Source organism: Mesoplodon mirus (genome assembly GCF_964341445.2).
Source record: "Mesoplodon mirus genome assembly, chromosome: 6".
Classification (NCBI taxonomy): Eukaryota; Metazoa; Chordata; class Mammalia; order Artiodactyla; family Ziphiidae; genus Mesoplodon; species Mesoplodon mirus.
Genome location: NC_138982.1, coordinates 72,412,102 through 72,438,547, shown reverse-complemented (window position 1 = coordinate 72,438,547; position 26,446 = coordinate 72,412,102). Strand labels below are relative to the sequence as shown.

The window sequence follows — 26,446 nt, the reverse complement described above, 5'->3', positions numbered from 1 at the left end:
GTGAGCCATGGCCGCTGAGCCAGCGCGTCTGGAGCCTGTGCTCCGCAACGGGAGAGGCCACAACAGTGAGAGGCCCGCGTACCGCCAAATAAATAAATAAATAAATAAATTTAATTTAATTTAATAAATGAAGATCATTTTTTAAACCTCAGTAGAATGGTTGGCATATAATAAATACTGAATAAAACAAGTTAATTATACTAAGATTGTTTTAATTTGATAACAGCTTTTATCTTCAGGAAGGAACTGCCACAAATATTTGACTATTAAGACAGAGCTTTACCTAAACATATATGAGTATTTTCCATTTACTCCTGAAATGAAAGCACAAGCATTAAAGGAATTTCATGGAACGTTTAGATAGGTCCGTTTTATGTTGCCAGGGGGGTGGTCTATTTGAGTGGTTTTTTTCTCTAGAATGCCTGAAATCAAAGGAAAATATTAACCTTAAAGGTGACTAATAGTTAAAGTTCCATTTTCGGGGTATCTTTTTTTCTCTAAAAATGAAGTACACGAGTATTCTGGCCCCCGGAGGACTTTAACAGTAGCTTTCTACCAACCACAGCCCCGGCTATTGGGCAGCACAGATACCGCGAGGTCTACGGGGCGGAGCCTTGGAGGGGGCGGGGCTTCGCGTGACATTTTGCGACTAGGATTCCACTGGCTTCACGGGCAACATCTTTCGCTGTCTGTTGCGTAGACGAATCGGCGTGACGAGCTGAAGATTCGAAGGCGCCAGGCCCAGCCCCGCGCCAGACGCCGTTCCCCTAGAAACCTGAACTGCAGGACCAACTGCAGGAGGCGGCCCCGGAGCTCCGAGGACTCGTCCCGTATCGCGCCGTCCTGCCGTCGCCGCATCGCGCCGCCCCGCCCCGGCTTGCCTCAGCCGTCGTCGAAACCCGTCACAGCGTGCAGGATCGAGCGCCTCCTCGCCCTCTGCCAGGCCCCGGGGGCGCCGTCCGTCGGTCGAGGTCATGGGCAAACGGCCCCGCAGGCCCAGTGCCTACCCTGCGGACTGGGGGGGACCGCAGACCGAAGGACCCGGCCCCGCCAAGCGCCGCCGAACGGAGGAGCCCGAGGACCCCGAGTCCGAGTCCGAGGCGGCGCCCAGCCTGGACAACCTGACGGGACCTCCGGCCGCGGACGCGCTCACTTCCGTAGTGGTCCTGCCCGCCGGCTGTGCCCTGCACCTGCCCCTAGATGGCGTCGACGTGCTGCTGGCGCCCAAGCCCACGTCCGTGCTGCAAGTGTCTCTCGGAGATCACATGCTCATGCTGGTCCCCGAGGCCCTCCTGGGCTGGGGCGTGGAAGGCCCGTGGGGACAGGGCCTGCAACGGGCCGCTTTCCTGAGCGCTCCAGGGGAGTACATGGCCCGGGAGCCGGGATTCTTCTGCGCAGCTGTCCCAGAGATCGCCCGCCAAGAAGAGGCCAACCAGGAGGAAGCAGACGCCGAGCTCCTGCCGCCTGGGATGGAGGCTGAAGCCGGCTCCGTCGCTGAGCTCCGCAGCCCCACCGCAAGGGTGTCGGGACCCAGCGCGCAGGGCTTTGTCCCAGAGCCCCGTCCTCGGGCGCCCAATCCTAGTCCAGAGAAACGCTCTCCTCACCACGACGACAACCTGCACTTGCACCTTCGGGAGCTCTCCCTCGACTCACCACTCCAACCTCTACCTCCCTCTCTGAGTCCGGGTCCTCACGAGCGCCCCCAACGCCCTTACCGTCCTAAGCGCGAGGCCCAGAGATGTCTGTTCCCGGAATGAACTGCACCGCGGGGTACACACACACACACACACACACACACACACACACACACACACACAAATTCTGGCTACCATCCTGGAGGCCCAATGGATTTCCCGGCGTCTTTTACACTGAATGTCCTACAACCTGGAAATTAAGCATCTCGTGGGCCAACAACTCCTTTTTCCCTCCAGACTGGCTATAGTAGCAGGAGAAGATGTCAGGAAAAGAAAGCAGACTCTAGACCTCATCTTTGAAATGGAAAATCCGCCCAGGGATACCGGACAATGTGTGTTCAGACGTCTGGACTTCTTTACAACATCATTCTCAGGCCTATCCATTCCCGCTCGTTTGCATTGGTTATTTTCTCTCAAATTCTTCTCTCTCCAGCACCATACCCTATTGCTACCCTATTTCTCCCCAAACCAATAAATAACTGGATTTCTCATGTTATATGTTTTCCCATGCATTTATGAAGATTTTTAGCCATGGCTTTTCTCTTTCTTGGTGTTTTGAGCTGCTCTCCTGGAAAGTTGCAAAATAGTATGATGGTTACTATACATAATTGTATGATGTTTGTTCATAGCTTCCTCTTAACCTGAGGAAGTTCTCTTCCAGTCAAGTTCACTTTTCATTATGAATAAATGCTGGATTTTATCAGATGTTTTCAGCATGTATTAGGATATGCATTTCCTTTTTAAATCTCTTCCTCCGGTTATTTTGACTCAGAGACTGATGTAAAATGTTTGCATTCCTGCTATTCCACATTATTCATACCTTTGACATTCTACCCCGAGTTTTTTCTTTTGTAAATCAAACCTCTAACTCTTAAAACATTAATTTAGGGGCCTCCCTGGTGGCGCAGTGGTTAAGAATCTGCCTGCTAATGCAGGGGACATGGGTTCGAGCCCTGGTCTGGGAAGATCCCACATGCCGTGGAGCAACTAAGCCCATGAGCCACAGCTGAAGCCCACGCACCTACAGCCCATGCTTCGCCACCAGAGAAGCCACTGCAGTGAGAAGCCCGTGCACCTCAACGAAGAGTAGCCCCCGCTCACCGCAACTAGAGAAAGCCCGTGCGCAGCAACGAAGACTCAACGCAGCCAAAAATAAATAAATAAAAATTAAAAAAAATAAAACATTAATTAATTACCATATTTCTTTCACATTTTTACAAAAGAAATAAAATCTACAGGTAAAGCTGAAAACAAGATGGTTTCAGTTTTTTTAAACATCAATACTATTTATATTCACCAACATGCTTCACCATTTCCTCTCTACCTTTTTATTCTTATATTCCACTCTCAAAGTCTAGCCTCAATTTTCTTCTTGCTGAAGAATATACTTTAATAGTTCTTTCCACTATACCCTATGTGTAGTAAATTATCTTGGTTTTGTAAATCTCAACATGTTTTGTGTAGTACACTCTCATAGTCTTGTATATCTGAAAACTTTTATTATGTATTCATTCCTAATTCTAAAGTGTTATTTAAGTACTTTAAAGACATTACTCCATTGTTCTGCCATTTTTTATTGTTGTTGCAGGCAAGAGGTCTCTGCCAATCAAGTTGTTGTTCCTTTTATATTTGACTCAGCTGTTCATTAGCACATTTTTAAATTTTATTTTATTTTTTAATTGAAGTATAGTTGATTTACATTGGTGTGTTACTTTGTGGTGTACAGCAAAGTTACATATTTTTTCCATATTCTTTTACATGGTTATGGTTTATTACAGGATATTGAATATAGTTCCCTGTGCTATACAGTAGGACCTTGTTGTTTATCTGTTTTACACTGAATACATGATAGTTTTATATCTGCTAATCCCAAACTCCTAATTTATCTCTCCCCCACCCTCTTTCCCCTTTGGTAAACATAAGGTTGTTTTCTATGTCTGTGAGTCTATTTCTGTTTTGTAAATAACTTCATTTGTGTCATATTTTAGATTCCACATATAAGTGATATCATATGATATTTATCTTTCTTTGACTTACTTCACTTAGTATGATAATCTCTAGGTACATCCATGTTGCTACAAATGGCATCATCTCATTCTCATTTATGGCTGAGTAGTATTCCATTGTATAGGTATGCCACATCTTTTTATCCATTCATCTGTAGATAGACATTTAGGTTGCTTCCATGTCTTGGGGTTTTTTTTTCATTCATTTATTTATTTATTTAATTTTTGGCTGTGTTGGGTTTTGTTGCTGCACGTGGGCTTTCTGTAGTTGCAGCGAGCGGGGGCTACTCTTCGTTGCAGTGTGCAGGCTTCTCATTACGGTGGCTTCTCTTGTTGCAGAGCACGGGCTCTAGGCACGCGGGCCTCAGTAATTGTGGCATGTGGGCTCAGTAGCTGTGGCTCGTGGGCTCTAGGCTAGCGGGCTTCAGTAGTTGTGGCACACGGGCTTAGTTGCTTGGTGGCATGTGGGGTCTTCCCAGCCCAGGGCTCAAACCTGTGTCCCCTGCACTGGCAGGCAGATTCTTAACCACTGCGCCACCAAGGAAGTCGCCAGTTGGCTATTTTAAATAGTGCTACTATGAACATTGGGGTGCATGTATCTTTTCAAATTAGAGTTTTCTCGGGATATTTGCCCAGGAGTGGGACTGCTGGACCATATAGCAACCCTTTTTAGTTTCTTAAGGAATCTCCATGCTGTTCTCCATAATGGCTGCACCAATTTACATTCCCTTCAACACTGTAGGAGAGTTCCCTTTTCTCCACACCCTCTCCAGCACTTATTATATGTGGACTTTTTAATGATGCTCATGCTGACCAGTGTGACGTGATACCTCATTGTAGTTTTGATTTGCATTTGTCTAGTAATTAGTGATGTTGAGCATATTTTCATGTGCTTTTTGGCCTTCCGTATGTCTTCTTTGGAGAAATGTCTATTTAGGTCTTCTGCCCATTTCTTTTTTTTTTTTTTTTTGCGGTATGCGGGCCTCTCACTGTTGTGGCCTCTCCCGTGGCGGAGCACAGGCTCCGGATGCGCAGGCTCAGCAGCCATGGCTCACGGGCCCAGCCGCTCCGTGGCATGTGGGATCTTCCCGGACCGGGGCACGAACCCGTGTCCCCTGCATCGGCAGGCGGACTCTCAACCACTGCGCCACCAGGGAAGCCCTACACTAAAGTCTTTAATGCATTGAGATGACTTTTGTGTGTGGTGTGAGATAGTGGTCTAGTTTCTTTTTTTTTTTCTTAGCATGTGGCTGTCCAGTTTTCCCAACACCATTTTTTAATCTAAATTTATTTATTTATTTATTTTTGGCTGCGTTGGGTCTTCGTTGCAGTGCATGGGCTTCTCATTGCAGTGGCTTCTCTTGTTGCGGAGCACAGGCTCTAGGCACACGGGCTTTGGTAGTTGTGGCACAGGGGCTCAGTAGTTGTGGCTCGCGGGCTCTAGGGCACAGGCTCAGTAGTTGTGGCGCACGGGCTTAGTTGCTCCGTGGCGTGTGGGATCTTGCCAGACCAGGAATCGAACCCGTGTCCCCCTGCATTGGCAGACGGAGTTTTAACCACTGCACCACCAGGGAAGTTCCCCCGTCACCATTTATTGAAGAGACTGTCCTTTTCCATTGTACGCTCTTTGCTTCCTTGCCATGAATTCATTATCCATATATGTATGGGTTTACTCCCAGGTTCTCAGTTATGTTCCATTGACCTATGTATCTGCTTTTCTGCAAATATAATGCTGTTTTGATTATTGTAGCTTTATAATATAGTTTTAAATCAGAGAGTGTGATACCTCCAACTCTGTTCTTTTTATCAGGATTGCTTTGGCTGTTCAGGGTCTCTTATGGTTTCATGTAAATCTAAGACTTTTTTATTCTATTTTTGCGAAAAATATCCTTGGGACTTTGATAGAGATTGCATTGAATCTGAAGATTGCTTTAGGTAATAGAGACATTTGAACGATGTTATTTCTTCCAATCCATGAGCACAGAACACTTTTCCACTTATTTGTCTCCTCAGGCAAGGGAAACACAAGCAAAAGTAAACAAATAGGATTACATCAAACTAAGAAGTTTCTGCACAGTAAAGGAAACCAGCAACAAAATGAACAGGGAACCTACCTAATGGAAGAAGATACTTGCAAATCATATATCCAGTCAGGGGTGAACATCCAAAATATAGAAAGAACTCACAACAACAACAACAAAAATAAAACAACCCCCAAATGGGTATAGGACACTTTCCAAAGAAGACATAGATGGCCAATAGACACATGAAAAGATGTTCAACGTCACAAATTATTAGAGAAATGCAAATCCAAACCACAAAAGTCTATTTCTCTTAAAGTCTATGTCTCATGTAAGTATTGCTCCCCAGCTTTCTTTTTATTTCCATTTGCATGGAGTATCTTTTTCCATCCCCTCACTTTCAGTCTATGTGTGTCTTTAGCTCCGAAGTGAGTCTCTTGTAGGCAGCATATATATGGGTCTTGTTTTTGTATCCATTCGGCCACTCTTTTTTTTTTTTTCAAAACAAACAACTTTTTATTGAAGTATAGTTGATTTACAATGTTGTATTAGTTTCAGGTGTACAGCAAAGCGATCTATATATGTATATATTCTTTTTCAGATTCTTTTCCATTATAAGTTATTATATACAAAATATTGAATAGAGTTCCCTGTGCCATACAGTAGGTCCTCATTTATCTATCGCCCTATGTCTTTTGATTGGAGCATTTAGTCCATTTACTTTGAATAATTATTGATGTGTATGGTCTTATTGCCATTTTATTAATTGTTTTGACATTGTTTTGTAGTGCTTTTTTCCTCCTTTCTTCTTCTTTCATTCTTTTGTCTTGTGATTTGATGACTATCTTTAATGTCATGTTCAAATCCTTGCCTCTTTTTTCTGTGTGCATCTATTATAGATTTTTCTGTTTGTGTCTATCATGAAGTTTATATACAGTGATATCTTGTTATATGTGATTGTTTTAAGTTGCTGATCTCAAATCTCAAATGCATTTAACAACCCTACAATTGTACTCTCCTCCCCTTATGATTACTGTGTTTGACATCATATTTTACATCTAAGTATTTTGTGTATCCCCAAACTGCTTACTGTAGATACAGATGATATTACTACTTTTGGCTTTTAACCTTCCTACTAGCTTTGTACATGGTTGATTTTCTATCTTTACTGTATATTTTTTTAATCTGTCTCCTAAGGCAAAGGAAACAAAAGCCAAAATAAACAAATGGGACCTAATTAAACCTAATAGTTTTCACACAGCAAAGGAAACCATCAACAAAATGAAAAGACAACCTACTGAATGGGGGAAAATATTTGGGAATGAGATGACCAATAAGAGGTTAATATCCAAAATATATAAACAGCTCATACAACTCAATAGGAAAAAGCAAACCACCTGATTGAAAAACGGGCAGAAGGAACAGGATAGAAAGCCCAGAGATAAACCCACGCACATATGGTCACCTTATCTTTGATAAAGGAGGCAGGAATGTACAGTGGAGAAAGGACAGCCTCTTCAATAAGTGGTGCTGGGAAAACTGGACAGGTACATGTAAAAGTATGAGATTAGATCACTCCCGAACACCATACACAAAAATAAGCTCAAAATGGATTAAAGACCTAAATGTAACGCCAGAAACTATCAAACTCTTAGAGGAAAACATAGGCAGAACACTCTATGACATAAATCACAACAAGATCCTTTTGGACCCACCTCCTAGAGAAATGGAAATAAAAAACAAAGATAAACAAATGGGACCTAATGAAACTTCAAAGCTTTTGCACAGCAAAGGAAACCATAAGCAAGACCAAAGACAACCCTCGGAATGGGACAAAATATTTCCAAATGAAGCAACTGACAAAGGATTAATCTCCAAAATTTATAAGCAGCTCATGCAGCTCAGTAGCAAACAAACAAACAACCCAATCCAAAAATGGGCAGAAGACCTAAATAGACATTTCTCCAAAGAAGATATACAGACTCCCAACAAACACATGAAAGAACGCTCAACATCATTAACCATTAGAGAAATGCAAGTCAAAACTACAATGAGATATCATCTCACACCAGTCAGAATGGCCATCATCTAAAAGTCTAGAAACAATAAATGCTGGAGAGGGTGTGGAGAAAAGGGAACACTCTTGCACTGCTGGTGGGAATGTGAATTGGTACAGCCACTATGGGGAACAGTATGGAGGTTCCTTAAAAAACTACAAATAGAACTACCATGTGACCCAGCAATCCCACTACTGGGCATATACCCTGAGAAAACCATAATTCAAAAAGAGTCATGTACCAAAATGTTCATTGCAGCTCTATTCACAGTAGCCCGGAGCTGGAAACAACCTAAGTGTCCATCATTGGATGAATGGATAAAGAAGATGTGGCACAGATATACAATGGAATATTACTCAGCCATAAAAAGAAACGAAATTGAGCTATGTGTAATGAGGTGGATGGACCTAGAGTCTGTCATACAGAGTGAAGTCAGTCAGAAAGAGAAAGACAAATACCGTATGCTAACACATAGATATGGAATTTAAGGGAAAAAATGTCATGAAGAACCTAGGGGTAAGACAGGAATAAAGACACAGACCTACTAGAGAACGAACTTGAGGATATGGGGAGGGGCAAGGGTAAGCTCTGACAAAGCGAGAGAGAGGCATGGACATATATACACTACCAAATGTAAAACAGATAGCTACTGGGAAGCAGCCGCATAGCACAGGGAGATCAGCTCAGTGCTTTGTGACCACCTAGAAGGGTGGGATAGGGAGGGTGGGAGGGAGGGAGACGCAAGAGGGAAGAGATATGGGAACATATGTATATGTATAACTGATTCACTGTGTTATAAGGCAGAAACTAACACACCATGGTAAAGCGATTATACTCCAATAAAGATGTAAAAAAAAAGTTTATACAACTCTCCTCAATACTCTGTAATAACGTATATGGGAACAGAATCTAAAAAACAGTGGATCTATGTATAACTGATTCACTTTGCTGTACACCTGAAACTAACACAACATTGTAAATCAACTACACTCCAATAAAAATCAATTAACAAAAATGGGCAGAAGAGCTGAACAGACATTTTTCCAAAGAAGACATAACAGTCGGGCAACAGGCACATGAAAAGATGCTCAACATCACTAACCGTCAGAGAAATACAAATCAAACCACCATGAGATACCACCTCACACCTGTAAGAACACCTAACATCAAAACGACCACAAATAACAAATGTTGGCTAGGTTGTGAAATAAAGGGGACCCCCGTACACTGTTGGTGGGAATGTGCATTGGTGCAGCCACTGTGGAAAACAGTGTGGAGGTTCCTCAAAAAACTAAATAGAATTACCATAGGATACAGCAATTCCACTCCTGGGTATACATCCAAAGAAAACAAAAACACTACTTTGAAAAGATACATGCAGCTGAATGTTCGTGGCAGCATTATTTATGACAGCCAAAATATGGAAACAACCTAAGTGTCCATCAACAGATGGACGGCTAAAGAAGATGTGATGTGATACATATATGCATGTGTGTGTCTGTGTGTATGTATATACTCAGCCATAAAAAAAGAGTGAAATTTTGTCATTTACAACAACATGGATAGACTTGTAGGGTATTATGCATAGTGAAATAAGTCAGACAGAGAAAGACAAATACTGTTATGTTATCACTTAAACATGGAATCCAGAAAATAAAACAAACTAGTGAATATAACGAAAAAGAAACAGATTCACAGATATAGAGAACAAACTCGTGGTTACAAGTGGGGAGAGGCAAGATGGGGTAAGAGATGAAGAGGTATAAACTACTATGTTTAAAGTAATTAAGCTACAAGGATATATTGTACAACACAGGGAATACAGCCAATATTTATTTTTTGGCCGTACCCCGCAGCACACGCGGATCTTAGTTCCCTGAACAGGGACTGAACCCGGGGCCCCTGCAGTGGAAGCATGGAGTCTTAACCACTGGACCGCCAGGCAAGGGTCCATAGCCAATATTTTATAATAACTATAAATGGAGTATAATCTTTAGGAATTGTTCATCATTATCTTGTACACCTGAAACGTAACACTGTAACTCCATTATACCTCAATTTTTAAAAAACTAAAATAAAAACCGACAATGACATATCACTTCATACCTGTTAGAATGGCTTTTATCAAAAGGCAAGAAATTAAAAGTGTTGGCGAGTACGTGGAGAAAAGTGAGCCCTCCTGCGGTGTCGGTGGGAATGTAAACTGGCACAGCCACTATGGAGAACGGTATGAAGATTCCTTAGAAATGCAGGAATAGAACTACCATATGATCCAGCTATCCCACTTCTGAGTATTTATCCAAAGTATATGAAAACACTAACTTGAAAACACTTATGCACCCCATGTTCATTGCAGCATTATTTACAATAGTCAAGGTATAGCAACAACCGCAGTGCCCATCAACCAATAAATGAATAAAGAAGAGGTGAAACACAATATATACAATATAGATACAGCCATAGGAAAAAAATAAAACCTGGCCATTTGCCACAGCATGGATGGACACTGCGAGTATTATGCTAAGTGAAAGAAGTCAGCTAGAGAAAGCCAAATACCATATGATTTCACATAGATATGGAATTTAAAAAAAAACATACAAAGTAAATGAACAAACCACACCAAACAAAAACAAACATGTAGATACAGAGAGCAGAGTAGTGGCTACCAGAGGGGAAAGGGTGAAATGGATAAAGAGGATCAACTCTGTGGTGACTATACAAACTAAATCTTTGTTGGTGAGCATGCTGTAGTGTGTACAGAAGTAGAAATATAATGTTGTCCATATGAAACTTATATAATGTTATAAACAAATGTTACCTCAATAAAAAATAATTTTTAAAAAAGATATACATATAGCAATGATTAAAATGACTCTTCGTGGAATTTAAGTTCCAGTTATGGAGGGAAGTGAAGAACTGATAGTTTAAGTTTCACTGAAAAGATGAATTTTTCCAGAAGGGCATAAGCATTGATGGAGTTTGGATATGTAAAGGGCTAAGCTAGAAAGTTAGGAGGTAGCCACTACTCTGAGAATAAATCTTTTAAATTGTGATTACAGAGGGGGTCACAATTTGGAGTAATTGTTACTGAGCCACGTTCATTTGCCTCACACACAGAAAGCCCAACTCTGAGATAGAGAGGTTTGCAGCAGAGAAAGGGTTTATTCACAAGGCAGTCAAGCAAGGAGAAAGGAGAACAAATCTCAAATCCATCTCCCCAAAGGCCAGGGGCTAGGGATATTTACTGGATAAAGAATTAGGGTGGCCTGAGGTGCAGGGAGTGTGGGGAAAGGTGAGTGGAAAGGAGAAAAAGATCGGGTCGGGACTTCCCTGGTGGCACAGTGGTTAAGAATCCGCCTACCAAAAAAAAAAAAAAAAGAATCCGCCTACCAATGCAGGGGACATGGGTTCGAGCCCTGGTCTGGGAGGATCTCACATGCCTCGGAGCAACTAAGCCCTTGAGCCACAAGTACTGAGCCTGCACTCTAGAGCCTGCGTGCCACAACTACTGAGCCCGTGTGCCACAACTGCTGAAGCCCACACTCCTAGTGTCCGTGTTCCACAACAAGAGAAGCCACCACAATGAGAGGCCTGCACACTGCAACGAAGAGAAGCCCCCGCTCACTGCAAACAGAGAAAGCCCGCACGCAGCAACGAAGACCCAACGCAGCCAAAAATAAATAAATTAAATAAATAAATACATTTAAAAAAAAGATGTATCGTTATTCTCGGCAGGTGCAACTAAGCTACGTGCTTCTTCAGAGGATGCATGTTCAGAAAACGGCGACATTGGCATATTCTTAGGGTGGAGGTTTTGGCCCTCTGACATCAAATGGCCACCGATCAGACACTCTCGCATGCCCGAGGGGAGAGGCGGTTGTCCCAACCAGTCTTAACCAGCTGAAGTTCAAACTGGACAACTGACTCCAAGTTCCAAAAAAACAACTCGGGCAAACATCTTAAGACTCTTACATCAGAGGTACTTATCCATAGGGGTCGTGAAGAGGCCTTGTAGCTTACTCTTTAGGCTACATCATGCTTGGGGGATATGCAAGTTTTTGTAAAAACAGTTAAAGTGAGCTTGACCAGCGAAGGCAGTTTACAGTTTACTATTTACTAATTAAGTTATAGTCTAATGGATGTAACTGATGACTACCATATAAGTTTCATAATGACAAGGTAAAAGAGTATGAGTCAATGAGGTAGGAGGGAGGACAAAATTACTGAAGAGGAAGAGAACTGAGAAGCCAAGATGTGGGGGGAGGAGGGATCCATGACAATATTAAACTCACCACAAACTACAGCAGATGTGCAATGAGTGAGAATTACAGTGAATCAAGGGCGAAAGTCTTCAAAGACTGTGATAGAGACATTTGCTACACATACATTTGATAAGTGACTGGTAGTAGTATGACTGAACCCCAATGTCTTTAAACAATATTTTGTTTATTTACAGAATGTGGTAATACTATGAAGGCCATAGAGAGAGGGATGAGATAGAGAGTAAGTGAAGAAACCATTCCAAACAAAATGGTCAGAAATGCCCTTTTCAAGAAAGTGCCCTCAGAGTTGGTCTTTGAAGAACGAACCAGCACTGCAAAAAGTTGGAGGAAAAGTTGAAACCTAATTTTTTTAAGTAAAAAAAAACCAAGAAGATGGGAATATTTCAAAGAATTAAATATAATATTGGCTAATAAGCATGTGAAAAAAATGATCCACCTTGACTGGCAATCAGAAATGCAAAATGAAAACACAATGATATAGCATTTTACTACACCAGGTTGGAAAACAGTTAAGAGTCTATCAATAAGAAATGTTTACAAGGATGTAATGAAATGGAAACATACTCCGCTCACAGGAGTTTAAACTGTGAAAAATATTTTGGGGAAAAAAAAAGAGGAAGGCGTTACCTATTAACATTTTTTGAATCTTTTTTTTATAATTTTAAAATTTATTTATTTCTTTGTTTATTTATTTATCTATTTATTTATTTTTGGCTGTGTCTGGTCTTCGGTGCTGCATGCTGGCTTTTCTCTAGTTGAGGCCAGCAGGGGCTACTCTTGGTTGCAGTGCGCGGGCTTCTCATTGCAGTGGCTTCTCTTGTTGCAGAGCACAGGCTCTAGGCACAAGGGCTTCAGCCGTTGTGGCGCACGGGTTTTGCTGCTCTGCAGCATGTGGGGTCTTCCCAGATCAGGGATCAAACCCATGTCCCCTGCATTGGCAGGCAGATTCTTAACCACTGCGTCACCAGGGAAGTCCCTACCTATTAACTTGAAAAGACACACACAGGACCAATTATAGTAATTCACTCTTAGGTGTATGCAATAAATGTATGAGTTAAGAGTTCATGATTTAAAACCAGAGAAGTCTGCATTGGATGCCTATATCTAACACAAACGTGGTACATATTTAAGTTTTGAAACCTCACTTGACCACTCTGAGCTTCAGGTGTTGTGAAAAGTAAAAAAGGTCATTTTTTTTTTCAGAGAGGGCAGGAAGACACTTTTGCAGGTCATAGATAACTTTTACGGTTTTGATTGTGGTGATAGTTTCACGAGTGTATTCTTATCTACAAACTCAAGTTGTTTACATTAAATGTGTACAGCTTTTAGTACATACCTTAACTACTGCGCCACCAGGGTCCTGGCGGCGCAGTAGTTAAGAATCCGCATGCCGGGTTCGAGCCCTGGTCCGGGAAGATCCCACATGCCGTGGAGCAAATAAGCCCATGTGCCGCAACTACTGAGCCTGCACTCTAGAGCCCAAGAGCCACGACTACTGAGCCTGCGTCCCACAACTACAGAAGCCCGTGTGCCTAGAGCCCGTGCTCCGCAACAAACAGAAACCACCGCAACGAGAAGCCTGTGCACCGCAGCGAAGACTAGCCCCCGCTCGCTGCAACTAGAGAAAGCCCGCACGCAGCAACAAAGACCCAACGCAGCCAAAAGTACATAAAAATAAAAAATTTTTTCAAAACAAAGATCAGGGCTTCCCAGGTGGCACAGTGGTTGAGGGTCCGCCTGCCGACGCAGGGGACACGGGTTCGTGTCCCGGTCCGGGAAGATCCCGCATGCCGCGGAGGGGCTGGGCCCGTGAGCCATGGCCGCTGAGCCAGCGCGTCTGGAGCCTGTGCTCCGCAACGGGAGAGGCCACAACAGTGAGAGGCCCGCGTACCGCCAAATAAATAAATAAATAAATTAATTTAATTTAATTTAATAAATGAAGATCATTTTTTAAACCTCAGTAGAATGGTTGGCATATAATAAATACTGAATAAAACAAGTTAATTATACTAAGATTGTTTTAATTTGATAACAGCTTTTATCTTCAGGAAGGAACTGCCACAAATATTTGACTATTAAGACAGAGCTTTACCTAAACATATATGAGTATTTTCCATTTACTCCTGAAATGAAAGCACAAGCATTAAAGGAATTTCATGGAACGTTTAGATAGGTCCGTTTTATGTTGCCAGGGGGGTGGTCTATTTGAGTGGTTTTTTTCTCTAGAATGCCTGAAATCAAAGGAAAATATTAACCTTAAAGGTGACTAATAGTTAAAGTTCCATTTTCGGGGTATCTTTTTTTCTCTAAAAATGAAGTACACGAGTATTCTGGCCCCCGGAGGACTTTAACAGTAGCTTTCTACCAACCACAGCCCCGGCTATTGGGCAGCACAGATACCGCGAGGTCTACGGGGCGGAGCCTTGGAGGGGGCGGGGCTTCGCGTGACATTTTGCGACTAGGATTCCACTGGCTTCACGGGCAACATCTTTCGCTGTCTGTTGCGTAGACGAATCGGCGTGACGAGCTGAAGATTCGAAGGCGCCAGGCCCAGCCCCGCGCCAGACGCCGTTCCCCTAGAAACCTGAACTGCAGGACCAACTGCAGGAGGCGGCCCCGGAGCTCCGAGGACTCGTCCCGTATCGCGCCGTCCTGCCGTCGCCGCATCGCGCCGCCCCGCCCCGGCTTGCCTCAGCCGTCGTCGAAACCCGTCACAGCGTGCAGGATCGAGCGCCTCCTCGCCCTCTGCCAGGCCCCGGGGGCGCCGTCCGTCGGTCGAGGTCATGGGCAAACGGCCCCGCAGGCCCAGTGCCTACCCTGCGGACTGGGGGGGACCGCAGACCGAAGGACCCGGCCCCGCCAAGCGCCGCCGAACGGAGGAGCCCGAGGACCCCGAGTCCGAGTCCGAGGCGGCGCCCAGCCTGGACAACCTGACGGGACCTCCGGCCGCGGACGCGCTCACTTCCGTAGTGGTCCTGCCCGCCGGCTGTGCCCTGCACCTGCCCCTAGATGGCGTCGACGTGCTGCTGGCGCCCAAGCCCACGTCCGTGCTGCAAGTGTCTCTCGGAGATCACATGCTCATGCTGGTCCCCGAGGCCCTCCTGGGCTGGGGCGTGGAAGGCCCGTGGGGACAGGGCCTGCAACGGGCCGCTTTCCTGAGCGCTCCAGGGGAGTACATGGCCCGGGAGCCGGGATTCTTCTGCGCAGCTGTCCCAGAGATCGCCCGCCAAGAAGAGGCCAACCAGGAGGAAGCAGACGCCGAGCTCCTGCCGCCTGGGATGGAGGCTGAAGCCGGCTCCGTCGCTGAGCTCCGCAGCCCCACCGCAAGGGTGTCGGGACCCAGCGCGCAGGGCTTTGTCCCAGAGCCCCGTCCTCGGGCGCCCAATCCTAGTCCAGAGAAACGCTCTCCTCACCACGACGACAACCTGCACTTGCACCTTCGGGAGCTCTCCCTCGACTCACCACTCCAACCTCTACCTCCCTCTCTGAGTCCGGGTCCTCACGAGCGCCCCCAACGCCCTTACCGTCCTAAGCGCGAGGCCCAGAGATGTCTGTTCCCGGAATGAACTGCACCGCGGGGTACACACACACACACACACACACACACACACACACACACACACACACAAATTCTGGCTACCATCCTGGAGGCCCAATGGATTTCCCGGCGTCTTTTACACTGAATGTCCTACAACCTGGAAATTAAGCATCTCGTGGGCCAACAACTCCTTTTTCCCTCCAGACTGGCTATAGTAGCAGGAGAAGATGTCAGGAAAAGAAAGCAGACTCTAGACCTCATCTTTGAAATGGAAAATCCGCCCAGGGATACCGGACAATGTGTGTTCAGACGTCTGGACTTCTTTACAACATCATTCTCAGGCCTATCCATTCCCGCTCGTTTGCATTGGTTATTTTCTCTCAAATTCTTCTCTCTCCAGCACCATACCCTATTGCTACCCTATTTCTCCCCAAACCAATAAATAACTGGATTTCTCATGTTATATGTTTTCCCATGCATTTATGAAGATTTTTAGCCATGGCTTTTCTCTTTCTTGGTGTTTTGAGCTGCTCTCCTGGAAAGTTGCAAAATAGTATGATGGTTACTATACATAATTGTATGATGTTTGTTCATAGCTTCCTCTTAACCTGAGGAAGTTCTCTTCCAGTCAAGTTCACTTTTCATTATGAATAAATGCTGGATTTTATCAGATGTTTTCAGCATGTATTAGGATATGCATTTCCTTTTTAAATCTCTTCCTCCGGTTATTTTGACTCAGAGACTGATGTAAAATGTTTGCATTCCTGCTATTCCACATTATTCATACCTTTGACATTCTACCCCGAGTTTTTTCTTTTGTAAATCAAACCTCTAACTCTTAAAACATTAATTTAGGGGCCTCCCTGGTGGCGCAGTGGTTAAGAATCTGCCTGCTAATGCAGGGGACATGGGTTCGAGCCCTGGTCTGGGAAGATCCCACATGCCGTGGAGCAACTAAGCCCATGAGCCACAGCTGAAGCCCACGCACCTACAGCCCATGCTTCGCCACCAGAGAAGCCACTGCAGTGAGAAGCCCGTGCACCTCAACGAAGAGTAGCCCCCGCTCACCGCAACTAGAGAAAGCCCGTGCGCAGCAACGAAGACTCAACGCAGCCAAAAATAAATAAATAAAAATTAAAAAAAATAAAACATTAATTAATTACCATATTTCTTTCACATTTTTACAAAAGAAATAAAATCTACAGGTAAAGCTGAAAACAAGATGGTTTCAGTTTTTTTAAACATCAATACTATTTATATTCACCAACATGCTTCACCATTTCCTCTCTACCTTTTTATTCTTATATTCCACTCTCAAAGTCTAGCCTCAATTTTCTTCTTGCTGAAGAATATACTTTAATAGTTCTTTCCACTATACCCTATGTGTAGTAAATTATCTTGGTTTTGTAAATCTCAACATGTTTTGTGTAGTACACTCTCATAGTCTTGTATATCTGAAAACTTTTATTATGTATTCATTCCTAATTCTAAAGTGTTATTTAAGTACTTTAAAGACATTACTCCATTGTTCTGCCATTTTTGATTGTTGTTGCAGGCAAGAGGTCTCTGCCAATCAAGTTGTTGTTCCTTTTATATTTGACTCAGCTGTTCATTAGCACATTTTTAAATTTTATTTTATTTTTTAATTGAAGTATAGTTGATTTACATTGGTGTGTTACTTTGTGGTGTACAGCAAAGTTACATATTTTTTCCATATTCTTTTACATGGTTATGGTTTATTACAGGATATTGAATATAGTTCCCTGTGCTATACAGTAGGACCTTGTTGTTTATCTGTTTTACACTGAATACATGATAGTTTTATATCTGCTAATCCCAAACTCCTAATTTATCTCTCCCCCACCCTCTTTCCCCTTTGGTAAACATAAGGTTGTTTTCTATGTCTGTGAGTCTATTTCTGTTTTGTAAATAACTTCATTTGTGTCATATTTTAGATTCCACATATAAGTGATATCATATGATATTTATCTTTCTTTGACTTACTTCACTTAGTATGATAATCTCTAGGTACATCCATGTTGCTACAAATGGCATCATCTCATTCTCATTTATGGCTGAGTAGTATTCCATTGTATAGGTATGCCACATCTTTTTATCCATTCATCTGTAGATAGACATTTAGGTTGCTTCCATGTCTTGGGGTTTTTTTTTCATTCATTTATTTATTTATTTAATTTTTGGCTGTGTTGGGTTTTGTTGCTGCACGTGGGCTTTCTGTAGTTGCAGCGAGCGGGGGCTACTCTTCGTTGCAGTGTGCAGGCTTCTCATTACGGTGGCTTCTCTTGTTGCAGAGCACGGGCTCTAGGCACGCGGGCCTCAGTAATTGTGGCATGTGGGCTCAGTAGCTGTGGCTCGTGGGCTCTAGGCTAGCGGGCTTCAGTAGTTGTGGCACACGGGCTTAGTTGCTTGGTGGCATGTGGGGTCTTCCCAGCCCAGGGCTCAAACCTGTGTCCCCTGCACTGGCAGGCAGATTCTTAACCACTGCGCCACCAAGGAAGTCGCCAGTTGGCTATTTTAAATAGTGCTACTATGAACATTGGGGTGCATGTATCTTTTCAAATTAGAGTTTTCTCGGGATATTTGCCCAGGAGTGGGACTGCTGGACCATATAGCAACCCTTTTTAGTTTCTTAAGGAATCTCCATGCTGTTCTCCATAATGGCTGCACCAATTTACATTCCCTTCAACACTGTAGGAGAGTTCCCTTTTCTCCACACCCTCTCCAGCACTTATTATATGTGGACTTTTTAATGATGCTCATGCTGACCAGTGTGACGTGATACCTCATTGTAGTTTTGATTTGCATTTGTCTAGTAATTAGTGATGTTGAGCATATTTTCATGTGCTTTTTGGCCTTCCGTATGTCTTCTTTGGAGAAATGTCTATTTAGGTCTTCTGCCCATTTCTTTTTTTTTTTTTTTTGCGGTATGCGGGCCTCTCACTGTTGTGGCCTCTCCCGTGGCGGAGCACAGGCTCCGGATGCGCAGGCTCAGCAGCCATGGCTCACGGGCCCAGCCGCTCCGTGGCATGTGGGATCTTCCCGGACCGGGGCACGAACCCGTGTCCCCTGCATCGGCAGGCGGACTCTCAACCACTGCGCCACCAGGGAAGCCCTACACTAAAGTCTTTAATGCATTGAGATGACTTTTGTGTGTGGTGTGAGATAGTGGTCTAGTTTCTTTTTTTTTTTCTTAGCATGTGGCTGTCCAGTTTTCCCAACACCATTTTTTAATCTAAATTTATTTATTTATTTATTTTTGGCTGCGTTGGGTCTTCGTTGCAGTGCATGGGCTTCTCATTGCAGTGGCTTCTCTTGTTGCGGAGCACAGGCTCTAGGCACACGGGCTTTGGTAGTTGTGGCACAGGGGCTCAGTAGTTGTGGCTCGCGGGCTCTAGGGCACAGGCTCAGTAGTTGTGGCGCACGGGCTTAGTTGCTCCGTGGCGTGTGGGATCTTGCCAGACCAGGAATCGAACCCGTGTCCCCCTGCATTGGCAGACGGAGTTTTAACCACTGCACCACCAGGGAAGTTCCCCCGTCACCATTTATTGAAGAGACTGTCCTTTTCCATTGTACGCTCTTTGCTTCCTTGCCATGAATTCATTATCCATATATGTATGGGTTTACTCCCAGGTTCTCAGTTATGTTCCATTGACCTATGTATCTGCTTTTCTGCAAATATAATGCTGTTTTGATTATTGTAGCTTTATAATATAGTTTTAAATCAGAGAGTGTGATACCTCCAACTCTTTCTTTTTATCAGGATTGCTTTGGCTGTTCAGGGTCTCTTATGGTTTCATGTAAATCTAAGACTTTTTTATTGTATTTTTGCGAAAAATATCCTTGGGACTTTGATAGAGATTGCATTGAATCTGAAGATTGCTTTAGGTAATAGAGACATTTGAACGATGTTATTTCTTCCAATCCATGAGCACAGAACACTTTTCCACTTATTTGTCTCCTCAGGCAAGGGAAACACAAGCAAAAGTAAACAAATAGGATTACATCAAACTAAGAAGTTTCTGCACAGTAAAGGAAACCAGCAACAAAATGAAAAGGGAACCTACCTAATGGAAGAAGATACTTGCAAATCATATATCCAGTCAGGGGTGAACATCCAAAATATAGAAAGAACTCACAACAACAACAACAAAAATAAAACAACCCCCAAATGGGTATAGGACACTTTCCAAAGAAGACATAGATGGCCAATAGACACATGAAAAGATGTTCAACGTCACAAATTATTAGAGAAATGCAAATCCAAACCACAAAAGTCTATTTCTCTTAAAGTCTATGTCTCATGTAAGTATTGCTCCCCAGCTTTCTTTTTATTTCCATTTGCATGGAGTATCTTTTTCCATCCCCTCACTTTCAGTCTATGTGTGTCTTTAGCTCCGAAGTGAGTCTCTTGTAGGCAGCATATATATGGGTCTTGTTTTTGTATCCATTCGGCCACTCTTTTTTTTTTTTTCAAAACAAACAACTTTTTATTGAAGTATAGTTGATTTACAATGTTGTATTAGTTTCAGGTGTACAGCAAAGCGATCTATATATGTATATATTCTTTTTCAGATTCTTTTCCATTATAAGTTATTATATACAAAATATTGAATAGAGTTCCCTGTGCCATACAGTAGGTCCTCATTTATCTATCGCCCTATGTCTTTTGATTGGAGCATTTAGTCCATTTACTTTGAATAATTATTGATGTGTATGGTCTTATTGCCATTTTATTAATTGTTTTGACATTGTTTTGTAGTGCTTTTTTCCTCCTTTCTTCTTCTTTCATTCTTTTGTCTTGTGATTTGATGACTATCTTTAATGTCATGTTCAAATCCTTGCCTCTTTTTTCTGTGTGCATCTATTATAGATTTTTCTGTTTGTGTCTATCATGAAGTTTATATACAGTGATATCTTGTTATATGTGATTGTTTTAAGTTGCTGATCTCAAATCTCAAATGCATTTAACAACCCTACAATTGTACTCTCCTCCCCTTATGATTACTGTGTTTGACATCATATTTTACATCTAAGTATTTTGTGTATCCCCAAACTGCTTACTGTAGATACAGATGATATTACTACTTTTGGCTTTTAACCTTCCTACTAGCTTTGTACATGGTTGATTTTCTATCTTTACTGTATATTTTTTTAATCTGTCTCCTAAGGCAAAGGAAACAAAAGCCAAAATAAACAAATGGGACCTAATTAAACCTAATAGTTTTCACACAGCAAAGGAAACCATCAACAAAATGAAAAGACAACCTACTGAATGGGGGAAAATATTTGGGAATGAGATGACCAATAAGAGGTTAATATCCAAAATATATAAACAGCTCATACAACTCAATAGGAAAAAGCAAACCACCTGATTCAAAAACGGGCAGAAGGAACAGGATAGAAAGCCCAGAGATAAACCCACGCACATATGGTCACCTTATCTTTGATAAAGGAGGCAGGAATGTACAGTGGAGAAAGGACAGCCTCTTCAATAAGTGGTGCTGGGAAAACTGGACAGGTACATGTAAAAGTATGAGATTAGATCACTCCCGAACACCATACACAAAAATAAGCTCAAAATGGATTAAAGACCTAAATGTAACGCCAGAAACTATCAAACTCTTAGAGGAAAACATAGGCAGAACACTCTATGACATAAATCACAACAAGATCCTTTTGGACCCACCTCCTAGAGAAATGGAAATAAAAAACAAAGATAAACAAATGGGACCTAATGAAACTTCAAAGCTTTTGCACAGCAAAGGAAACCATAAGCAAGACCAAAGACAACCCTCGGAATGGGACAAAATATTTCCAAATGAAGCAACTGACAAAGGATTAATCTCCAAAATTTATAAGCAGCTCATGCAGCTCAGTAGCAAACAAACAAACAACCCAATCCAAAAATGGGCAGAAGACCTAAATAGACATTTCTCCAAAGAAGATATACAGACTCCCAACAAACACATGAAAGAACGCTCAACATCATTAACCATTAGAGAAATGCAAGTCAAAACTACAATGAGATATCATCTCACACCAGTCAGAATGGCCATCATCTAAAAGTCTAGAAACAATAAATGCTGGAGAGGGTGTGGAGAAAAGGGAACACTCTTGCACTGCTGGTGGGAATGTGAATTGGTACAGCCACTATGGGGAACAGTATGGAGGTTCCTTAAAAAACTACAAATAGAACTACCATGTGACCCAGCAATCCCACTACTGGGCATATACCCTGAGAAAACCATAATTCAAAAAGAGTCATGTACCAAAATGTTCATTGCAGCTCTATTCACAGTAGCCCGGAGCTGGAAACAACCTAAGTGTCCATCATTGGATGAATGGATAAAGAAGATGTGGCACAGATATACAATGGAATATTACTCAGCCATAAAAAGAAACGAAATTGAGCTATGTGTAATGAGGTGGATGGACCTAGAGTCTGTCATACAGAGTGAAGTCAGTCAGAAAGAGAAAGACAAATACCGTATGCTAACACATAGATATGGAATTTAAGGGAAAAAATGTCATGAAGAACCTAGGGGTAAGACAGGAATAAAGACACAGACCTACTAGAGAACGAACTTGAGGATATGGGGAGGGGCAAGGGTAAGCTCTGACAAAGCGAGAGAGAGGCATGGACATATATACACTACCAAATGTAAAACAGATAGCTACTGGGAAGCAGCCGCATAGCACAGGGAGATCAGCTCAGTGCTTTGTGACCACCTAGAAGGGTGGGATAGGGAGGGTGGGAGGGAGGGAGACGCAAGAGGGAAGAGATATGGGAACATATGTATATGTATAACTGATTCACTGTGTTATAAGGCAGAAACTAACACACCATGGTAAAGCGATTATACTCCAATAAAGATGTAAAAAAAAAGTTTATACAACTCTCCTCAATACTCTGTAATAACGTATATGGGAACAGAATCTAAAAAACAGTGGATCTATGTATAACTGATTCACTTTGCTGTACACCTGAAACTAACACAACATTGTAAATCAACTACACTCCAATAAAAATCAATTAACAAAAATGGGCAGAAGAGCTGAACAGACATTTTTCCAAAGAAGACATAACAGTCGGGCAACAGGCACATGAAAAGATGCTCAACATCACTAACCGTCAGAGAAATACAAATCAAACCACCATGAGATACCACCTCACACCTGTAAGAACACCTAACATCAAAACGACCACAAATAACAAATGTTGGCTAGGTTGTGAAATAAAGGGGACCCCCGTACACTGTTGGTGGGAATGTGCATTGGTGCAGCCACTGTGGAAAACAGTGTGGAGGTTCCTCAAAAAACTAAATAGAATTACCATAGGATACAGCAATTCCACTCCTGGGTATACATCCAAAGAAAACAAAAACACTACTTTGAAAAGATACATGCAGCTGAATGTTCGTGGCAGCATTATTTATGACAGCCAAAATATGGAAACAACCTAAGTGTCCATCAACAGATGGACAGCTAAAGAAGATGTGATGTGATACATATATGCATGTGTGTGTCTGTGTGTATGTATATACTCAGCCATAAAAAAAGAGTGAAATTTTGTCATTTACAACAACATGGATAGACTTGTAGGGTATTATGCATAGTGAAATAAGTCAGACAGAGAAAGACAAATACTGTTATGTTATCACTTAAACATGGAATCCAGAAAATAAAACAAACTAGTGAATATAACGAAAAAGAAACAGATTCACAGATATAGAGAACAAACTCGTGGTTACAAGTGGGGAGAGGCAAGATGGGGTAAGAGATGAAGAGGTATAAACTACTATGTTTAAAGTAATTAAGCTACAAGGATATATTGTACAACACAGGGAATACAGCCAATATTTATTTTTTGGCCGTACCCCGCAGCACACGCGGATCTTAGTTCCCTGAACAGGGACTGAACCCGGGGCCCCTGCAGTGGAAGCATGGAGTCTTAACCACTGGACCGCCAGGCAAGGGTCCATAGCCAATATTTTATAATAACTATAAATGGAGTATAATCTTTAGGAATTGTTCATCATTATCTTGTACACCTGAAACGTAACACTGTAACTCCATTATACCTCAATTTTTAAAAAACTAAAATAAAAACCGACAATGACATATCACTTCATACCTGTTAGAATGGCTTTTATCAAAAGGCAAGAAATTAAAAGTGTTGGCGAGTACGTGGAGAAAAGTGAGCCCTCCTGCGGTGTCGGTGGGAATGTAAACTGGCACAGCCACTATGGAGAACGGTATGAAGATTCCTTAGAAATGCAGGAATAGAACTACCATATGATCCAGCTATCCCACTTCTGAGTATTTATCCAAAGTATATGAAAACACTAACTTGAAAACACTTATGCACCCCATGTTCATTGCAGCATTATTTACAATAGTCAAGGTATAGCAACAACCGCAGTGCCCATCAACCAATAAATGAATAAAGAAGAGGTGAAACACAATATATACAATATAGATACAGCCATAGGAAAAAAATAAAACCTGGCCATTTGCCACAGCATGGATGGACACTGCGAGTATTATGCTAAGTGAAAGAAGTCAGCTAGAGAAAGCCAAATACCATATGATTTCACATAGATATGGAATTTAAAAAAAAACATACAAAGTAAATGAACAAACCACACCAAACAAAAACAAACATGTAGATACAGAGAGCAGAGTAGTGGCTACCAGAGGGGAAAGGGTGAAATGGATAAAGAGGATCAACTCTGTGGTGACTATACAAACTAAATCTTTGTTGGTGAGCATGCTGTAGTGTGTACAGAAGTAGAAATATAATGTTGTCCATATGAAACTTATATAATGTTATAAACAAATGTTACCTCAATAAAAAATAATTTTTAAAAAAGATATACATATAGCAATGATTAAAATGACTCTTCGTGGAATTTAAGTTCCAGTTATGGAGGGAAGTGAAGAACTGATAGTTTAAGTTTCACTGAAAAGATGAATTTTTCCAGAAGGGCATAAGCATTGATGGAGTTTGGATATGTAAAGGGCTAAGCTAGAAAGTTAGGAGGTAGCCACTACTCTGAGAATAAATCTTTTAAATTGTGATTACAGAGGGGGTCACAATTTGGAGTAATTGTTACTGAGCCACGTTCATTTGCCTCACACACAGAAAGCCCAACTCTGAGATAGAGAGGTTTGCAGCAGAGAAAGGGTTTATTCACAAGGCAGTCAAGCAAGGAGAAAGGAGAACAAATCTCAAATCCATCTCCCCAAAGGCCAGGGGCTAGGGATATTTACTGGATAAAGAATTAGGGTGGCCTGAGGTGCAGGGAGTGTGGGGAAAGGTGAGTGGAAAGGAGAAAAAGATCGGGTCGGGACTTCCCTGGTGGCACAGTGGTTAAGAATCCGCCTACCAAAAAAAAAAAAAAAGAATCCGCCTACCAATGCAGGGGACATGGGTTCGAGCCCTGGTCTGGGAAGATCTCACATGCCTCGGAGCAACTAAGCCCTTGAGCCACAAGTACTGAGCCTGCACTCTAGAGCCTGCGTGCCACAACTACTGAGCCCGTGTGCCACAACTGCTGAAGCCCACGCTCCTAGTGTCCGTGTTCCACAACAAGAGAAGCCACCACAATGAGAGGCCTGCACACTGCAACGAAGAGAAGCCCCCGCTCACTGCAAACAGAGAAAGCCCGCACGCAGCAACGAAGACCCAACGCAGCCAAAAATAAATAAATTAAATAAATAAATACATTTTTAAAAAAAGATGTATCGTTATTCTCGGCAGGTGCAACTAAGCTACGTGCTTCTTCAGAGGATGCATGTTCAGAAAACGGCGACATTGGCATATTCTTAGGGTGGAGGTTTTGGCCCTCTGACATCAAATGGCCACCGATCAGACACTCTCGCATGCCCGAGGGGAGAGGCGGTTGTCCCAACCAGTCTTAACCAGCTGAAGTTCAAACTGGACAACTGACTCCAAGTTCCAAAAAAACAACTCGGGCAAACATCTTAAGACTCTTACATCAGAGGTACTTATCCATAGGGGTCGTGAAGAGGCCTTGTAGCTTACTCTTTAGGCTACATCATGCTTGGGGGATATGCAAGTTTTTGTAAAAACAGTTAAAGTGAGCTTGACCAGCGAAGGCAGTTTACAGTTTACTATTTACTAATTAAGTTATAGTCTAATGGATGTAACTGATGACTACCATATAAGTTTCATAATGACAAGGTAAAAGAGTATGAGTCAATGAGGTAGGAGGGAGGACAAAATTACTGAAGAGGAAGAGAACTGAGAAGCCAAGATGTGGGGGGAGGAGGGATCCATGACAATATTAAACTCACCACAAACTACAGCAGATGTGCAATGAGTGAGAATTACAGTGAATCAAGGGCGAAAGTCTTCAAAGACTGTGATAGAGACATTTGCTACACATACATTTGATAAGTGACTGGTAGTAGTATGACTGAACCCCAATGTCTTTAAACAATATTTTGTTTATTTACAGAATGTGGTAATACTATGAAGGCCATAGAGAGAGGGATGAGATAGAGAGTAAGTGAAGAAACCATTCCAAACAAAATGGTCAGAAATGCCCTTTTCAAGAAAGTGCCCTCAGAGTTGGTCTTTGAAGAACGAACCAGCACTGCAAAAAGTTGGAGGAAAAGTTGAAACCTAATTTTTTTAAGTAAAAAAAAACCAAGAAGATGGGAATATTTCAAAGAATTAAATATAATATTGGCTAATAAGCATGTGAAAAAAATGATCCACCTTGACTGGCAATCAGAAATGCAAAATGAAAACACAATGATATAGCATTTTACTACACCAGGTTGGAAAACAGTTAAGA

General features: G+C 42.4%; 2 protein-coding genes across 2 annotated transcripts; both read left to right on the top strand.

Annotated features, from left to right (window-relative positions):
• Positions 1-974: 974 nt before the first annotated feature.
• LOC309806585 (proline-rich protein 23C-like) lies at positions 975-1,757 on the top strand (the record flags this gene model as incomplete). Its single annotated transcript, XM_082625470.1, has 1 exon — positions 975-1,757. The coding sequence occupies one exon, from the start codon at positions 975-977 to the stop codon at positions 1,755-1,757; it is 783 nt and encodes a 260-aa protein (XP_082481596.1).
• Positions 1,758-14,844: 13,087 nt separating this feature from the next.
• LOC309805972 (proline-rich protein 23C-like) lies at positions 14,845-15,627 on the top strand (the record flags this gene model as incomplete). Its single annotated transcript, XM_082624336.1, has 1 exon — positions 14,845-15,627. The coding sequence occupies one exon, from the start codon at positions 14,845-14,847 to the stop codon at positions 15,625-15,627; it is 783 nt and encodes a 260-aa protein (XP_082480462.1).
• Positions 15,628-26,446: the final 10,819 nt, after the last annotated feature.